Genomic DNA, 6,822 nt, shown 5'->3' on the forward strand with positions numbered 1-6,822 from the left:
CACAGATGCTGCAGATGTATAGGTATGGACATCACCTTACTTGCATGAGTGTGTTGAGCTGTATGACTGTTAGCTGTTGATGTTATTATGCCTTTGAGGTTGGACTATATCTCTGAAATGGAGATGTTTCAGGTAACTGATGGAAAAACTCAATTACTTTCCAAGTGCATTTGTAGTATGCAAGTTAAACAAGGGTTCCTTCTGCAAGGAGTATTGTATCAGTCTAACTCTTCAGAGGCATGGGCAAGACCAGCATGGAAAAAAGGAGTGCCTGTGTACAGAGTCCCACCCCAGTGTCAAGAACCTTTAGAATGCTCAGAGCTAGTTAGTAGGAAAAGAGACTCTTAAGGGGGGCGGTTAGAATAAAATTACACTGGAATGAAGTCAGATTTATTTTGAAGAGCCCATTCAAAGACTTAAAATAGGTTTCTATGGTCACCTTAAATCTAGAAGCATTGGCCATTTTTTACTTGTAACTGTGAATGTTAACATATTTTATGTTCATTGCTTAAATTATATGACACACTAGAGTGATTTCCCTACTCTCACTTTGGCGAGAACAGGGAGGTTCCATTTTTATTGGCTTTTAACCAATATTGCAACATAGCAGTGTCTTCCACCTTATTTCATTAACTAAAAATTCACATTTGCTATAAAGGCAAATTGAAGTGTAACTTCAGACTAAATTATTTCATCCAAATACCTGAGCTAGTTTTGATAGTGTATTCTTCAGGAGTAGTTTCTTGTAATGTAAAATATGTTTTATTCCAAGCCTATGGTGTGTACAATGACATTACTATCTTCATATCTGACAGTCTGGATGTTCGGTCACTGTAAGAGTGTCTTGCCTCAATTCAAAGCCCTGCCTGAACAGGTGATAATGTAGGATTGAAACTGAAATAGCATTTTCAGCACAAAAATGTTTCACAGGCAGATTAATGCACGGATAAGACTTTGTGGGTAAGTTGTGATTGTTATACATACAGCATAGCTTATAAAACAGAAGCAGGGAAATTGAGAAATCTCATCTAATAAATACCTGCTCCTCCTTTACAAGCATATATACCTTTTACATACGCATTGCCATACATATTGCCAGGGCTCCATTTGTAGTTTTACATTCATATACTTGTATATAGCTAAACATTCAATTATTTCTACCATACTTCACAGCTATTTTTAAGTGATTTCTTTTACTGCAACAGAGTAAAATGTTCATAAATGTAGATAAAGGAGAGGAACAGAGGAAAAGATAACAGTATCTGATCTTTAGTTTACTGCACTTATGATAATAATAAAATGTTTGCTTGCAGGAAGGGAGTCAAAGACTAAAAAGTTTGTGCATACTGGTCTGCCAGGTTGCTATATTACACTAGGGTAACTTGGCATTATCAGAGATATCATCTACTACTGTCTCAAGAGGATGTTGGGAATTTGAAGATGGTAGAGCTGTGTTTGGCTGTTTGGTTTTTTTTAAGAGATAAACCTTTTGTGAAATGGAAAGCAAAGCAGAAATTAACTACTCTTTTCCTCCATATTCTGCTTCTGTCCTAGTAGGCTAACATTAGCCTGGGTGCACAGAAATCTAATCAATTCTTAAACTAAATAGCCACAATTCAGAGACCAGGAATAAGCAGAAAATAACTGGGACCCAAGAGACTGAAAGATATTGTAACCAACAAAGAATTGCATTGTTTCACACAGTGGCAAAGAGAAAAATAGCAGTATCAGCCATTAAAATTCACTAGGCTGTTTAGGGGAAGATAGATGCTGAAATCTGGTCCCTGTTCTTATAAATCATATCTGTAAAATTCCTAAGAGGAAGGTATGTCTTGAGAAATACCTGATCAAAAAAATGGACTTTGTAAAACAGGTAAACAGTTAATAAATATTTATTTCCAGTTATTATATTACTGAAGCATGCAGTGAATGTTGGCAATTACATGAAACTGTCTCATTAGATAAACTTTTTTCTAGAAAGGTATAAATACATCATATTAGAAAGTGCTCTTAGATATATGGTTTCACTTTTAGGTTGCCCTGTGTGGAATCAGGCTTTGCACTCAATGATCCTTGTGGGTCCCTTCCAACTCAGGATATTCTATGATTCTAAAAGTATCTCTGTATCTGTCATTTAGGATTTCCTAATATAAATCCACCTTTTGCCTTTGTTGCTGCTGTGCAGTGCACAAGATAGTGTGGAAACATGTTAAAAACTGTTTCATGTTTGCAATGTATTTACATTGCTAAAAGAAAAAGTCATGATTTTATAGACTGAAAAAAAATCATACTTATTTTTAGCAAGTCAGAGAGATCTGTTAGGCTAGTCCCTCAGCTGAAATAGGGATTATTTTTAAAATTACATTCACACACTGTATGGTTGAGGGTCAAATAGTATTAATATTCTTTTTCTGATACTACAGCTCCAGTGAATTCAAAACTGTCAATCCTAAAGCACTGCCTTATTTATGTATTTGTGAATAAGAATAAACCAGGAAGACAGAGTCTGAGTTTTCTAGAAGATGATAAAATAAATACTTTCCTCCATCAGTTATTCTGCTCTTCTTTCCCCAGAAATCAGACTTCATTGGAAAGCTTTTCCAAAAACGGTAATTTCAGGGCTTTGAGTTTCATCATTAAGACCTTAACTGTCAGTGAGAGACAGGATTATTTCTTTGCTTTAAAATGGAAAAAAAAATCTCCGAGAAATGTTTCCCATTCATTTCTGTCCCTAAAGTATTGTCTAGAAATACTTTCATCTGTGAAATATTTTTTAAAACATCATTTCTCCTACAACCTGCAAATTCCAAAGAAGTCAAAATGGATAATTTAGCTGATCTCCATTCTCATTTTTTGAGATAACAAAAATGACTTTGAATATATAACATAGATTGTAAATAAGTGTGAATTTGCTCATTCAATTATGTCATTTTAATATTATACTTAAAATGCAATGATTACTAGTTAAGGTCTTCTAGAATCAATATTGCACATGCACGCTCAATTTTTCTCCTTGTCTATTTGCCTTATGGTTTTCAGTTACACAGTCAGGTTCTTTGAGTATTGAGATGCTAAATTAATTACTGGAAAGCCACACAGAGAAACATTGAGCTAAAAACCTGTTTCCTACACATCATGTAGGAAACAGGTTTTTAGCTCAGGAAAAACAGGAAAAATCATTTACCTCAGGACTTCACTAAAACTGAAGTCAGAACTTGAAACCCTGATCGCTTTCCTTTAAAAATCCCTCAGTACAGCATGGCTTACTGAAGTGCCTGAGTGCCTGCAAAATTGGAAACATGACTTCTCTTTAGCCTCAGAAGTTTGAACCTGTATTTCTAGTATCCTGTGATGGTTTTCCAAACAGGCATATAAGGTCCTTTTAAATACTTGGGTTCGTAGATAGCTAGTTTCTATATCCTAGCTTGGGGGGAAATAAGGCACCGGGGAGTTAATGGTGAAAGAACAGCAGCGGTGTTGATACGAAGCTTTTCGCTGGTTCGTACACCTCCACAGCTTCTTTGGTGGTTTTGGCACAGTATAAGGGATCTCTTGTGTAATGTAAGCAGTCCTTTCTAAGTGGCATTTGCTTTCTTGGGTCTACCCAAATTTTCAGTGAAATCAGTATTGTATAGGGCCGTGTACATGATGTTTCCCAAACTTTAATAGAAAAGAGATTATTAATTTTCTAATGGACTTTACCATTCCATAGTTGGCAAACTCAAAACCACTAACCGTGTTCAGGTACATCACTGGCCTGGAGAGGTAGTTTTGTATCTGTATAACCATTGGTGTCTTTTACTTCACAATGAACGTGAAGTGTAACATTATATATACATGCATATGACATACAAAGAACTCCTGTAAATAAACTAGTTGAAATTATCAAAAATAGCAAGTAGTGTGAGAGGTGAGGGGCCTAGGTTTTCAGAGCAGGTAGCATTTTTCCAGCACTTATCTTTGGAGGGCTGTTCCCATTCAGCTCTTGGAATTGTGAACATTTTGTTCACAATTGTGAGCACTTCTTTTTCAGAAAATGTCAAATATACATATAGCAGCTCTTTTGTGTAACAGCGTTCTGACAGAGTCCTTTGGCAGAAAATTTACTTGTCAGATTCTCTTTAAATTGTACTTGTTACAATGTTGTTCTTTCATTGGCCTCATGAAAGATATTGTAGGCTCATGTTTTCTCTTTGTTTTAATGTTTTACTGAAGTAAAATTGCTTGACACAGCTTCTCTAAGTGTTTTGCCAACGACTAGGCCTAGCATGAATGACAGAGCCAGCAGAAAGACAAACTAGTAAGTGGGCTGTATTGAATATAGAAAAGTCATTCCATGAACAATCACCAGGGGTACAAATAAGCCAATTAGTTCACACACAATCAACATCACCCCCAACGATCCCAACAACAACACTGCATGACTGACAATAGGTAGAACAAATAAGGAACCAAGGTTTCCCATAGATGGAATGTAAGTGAACTAAACTTGCGTGGACTAAGTAAAAGTGAGTATGTGTTTAAATGGGGAACCCTTCTTTATTCTTTAGCTCCTAATTTATTTCTGGAGGTTGCTTCAGCTGAGATGTTGTGTTCCCATGAGGTTTTGTTTTACAAGGAGAGTAAAATTATATATAAATGGAGGATCAAGTTTATTTTCAACCTCTGTTGCACAACTGGCAATATTTTTTTTATCTTAATTTTTTGAAGTTGCAAGTTTTCTATCACCCTCCAGATTTAGCAGTTTCTGCTACCAGAACAGTTTTTTTAAAAAAAAAATCCGTACAAAATTTTTCCTCTCTTTAACTCTAGTCATTTTAGAAATACATTTAGCTATACAGGTGCAGTTTCCAAATTAGACAAGAAGTAAACCTGACATCTATAATTTCTTTAACTGTTTTTTTTTTCCATCTGAAAATTTCAAACTTAGTTCTCAAATTTGGCCTGGTACAGAAAACTCTGAGCATATGCCTTTTCCTTGTTAGTGAAGTTCAAGCAGAGGTTAACAATATAATTTAGCCAAACATCAAGGTTAATAAATAACTATCAAAGTGTTATTTATTCTTTTCTATTAGAATGACACTGGTTTGTAGAGCTTTAGTTTGAAAATGATCCCTGATGGGATCTTGTCCTACACTTGGTTCTTTGTTCTTCTATTTAGTTTTTTTATCTCCAATCATAGCTATAATGAAAGACTGCACCACCCTCTGACCATTTAGTGCAAGATAAGATTTAATTCAATCCAATCCAATCATTAAAAGTCTTTCAGGACTCACTAAGCTTTTTATTTTGCATTTTAAAATATTTGTACTGCTATAAACTATGCAGTATTATGGTATAACAATTTTATTAGAATAAAATAAGAGGTTTACTCCAAAAAACTGTTCTAATTCACTAATGAATTTTATGCATTCTTTGCTAAGTTTTCAAAATGTTAATTCTGTTGTAAATAGTAGAGGATGTATAATCACTTACTTTGGGGAACAGATTTTGGTACTTGAAACATTTTCCATTTAAAGTCACTAATGAAAAAAAAAAAAAATCTTCATTGCATAATATTGCACATCTAATGCATCTCCTCTTACTTTTTCATGCTATTGCCTTTCAGTGTATGATTTAATATCGTGTAGCTGCTGAGTTGTGTGGAAGTGAAATTCCAGAAGAGAGAGCGTACAAGATTATGAAAATAGTTGATATGCTTATTTTCCTTTATGGGTATTTTGAAATCTTACACTTAAAAGTATTTATTTTCAACCATGTCAGGCATCTCAGTGTTTGGATGGAGAAGTAATAGTGAAGAAAATGCCTGTATAGTACATAAAGTTGTCCCTGTGGTGATTCAGATAGTGCCACTCGCTCTTAAGCATCACTACTTTAAAGTTTGACAAAGAGGTTGGGGAAGTGGATGGGACTCCCATATGTCCTTAAACATGATCTGTCCTCATAGATCACGTGAAGTTTTCTTCTTTCTGAAAAGTGAGAAGAGAAGGTTTCACAGGGTGGAGGTGTTAATCGCTGTGATTATGATAGCTGAGAGAGGTCTTCTCTGGTTGCCACAACAAGGCTTAATTCCTCATCACCTGGGGCACTTCGTATGGAAAAAACCCAACCATATTCAGCCTAGTAGTATGGAAAAACTCCACTCTGGGGCAGATCCACTATCAAGTCTGCATTTTAATGGATTCTCTTTCATTTTCTAAACTCCCTCATATGTTAGAGTATTAAAACCATCCTGTGTCATAGGGCAACTTAGAAACAGTAGAGTTTAGACAAATCTTGTTCCTTTTTAGTTATTGTAGAATTTATATAAAACTTAGGATTAAATTTGTTGAAGTATGCAGCTCCTACCTCCTCCTATCCAAACTACATAATTTTCTTTTGCATTTGAACACGGGCAAATTTTGACATGATAGAAACACCCCTGGTGCTATGACCCCAAGCTGTAAAAACACTAGGTTCAGTACTGAATGTATTTTATTGCTAAAAGTAACAATCTGGCTTTATGCTTGTATTTCAGAATTTTCATGAGGAAGTCAAGAAAGCAGATGATTCAGAAAGCCTGTCAAGCCTTGACAGTCTTGAGGCTGAAGAACAAAATGGAAATTACACAACAGAGAATGAATCATCTTTGACTACACAGTGTGACTGTGCCCTCTCCAATCCAAAAAAATCACAGACTAGGAATAATGGTTTGCTTTATACAGCTCAAAGTACTTCTAAAAATATGCATCTAAATAATTGTCTAAGAAATATCGATATGCAATACTACCACAATTTACCTATTCATGATCTTTTAGCTAAACATAATGTTCTAACTCCTGC

At 35.1% G+C, this 6,822-nt stretch overlaps 1 protein-coding gene across 1 annotated transcript in view; it reads left to right on the plus strand.

Annotated features, from left to right (window-relative positions):
* The window catches only part of KIAA1377 (KIAA1377 ortholog), a gene marked incomplete at both ends in the record, with an annotated part of 37,672 nt that overhangs the window by 20,843 nt on the left and 10,007 nt on the right, over positions 1–6,822 (plus strand). Inside the window, 1 exon segment of the mRNA XM_008942162.1 lies at positions 6,518–6,822. This exon segment is cut by the window's right edge and continues 1 nt beyond it. Within this exon segment, the coding sequence (XP_008940410.1) occupies positions 6,518–6,822 (305 nt within the window).

Source organism: Merops nubicus, unplaced genomic scaffold, assembly GCF_000691845.1.
Source record: "Merops nubicus isolate BGI_N331 unplaced genomic scaffold, ASM69184v1 scaffold6916, whole genome shotgun sequence".
NCBI lineage: Eukaryota > Metazoa > Chordata > Aves > Coraciiformes > Meropidae > Merops > Merops nubicus.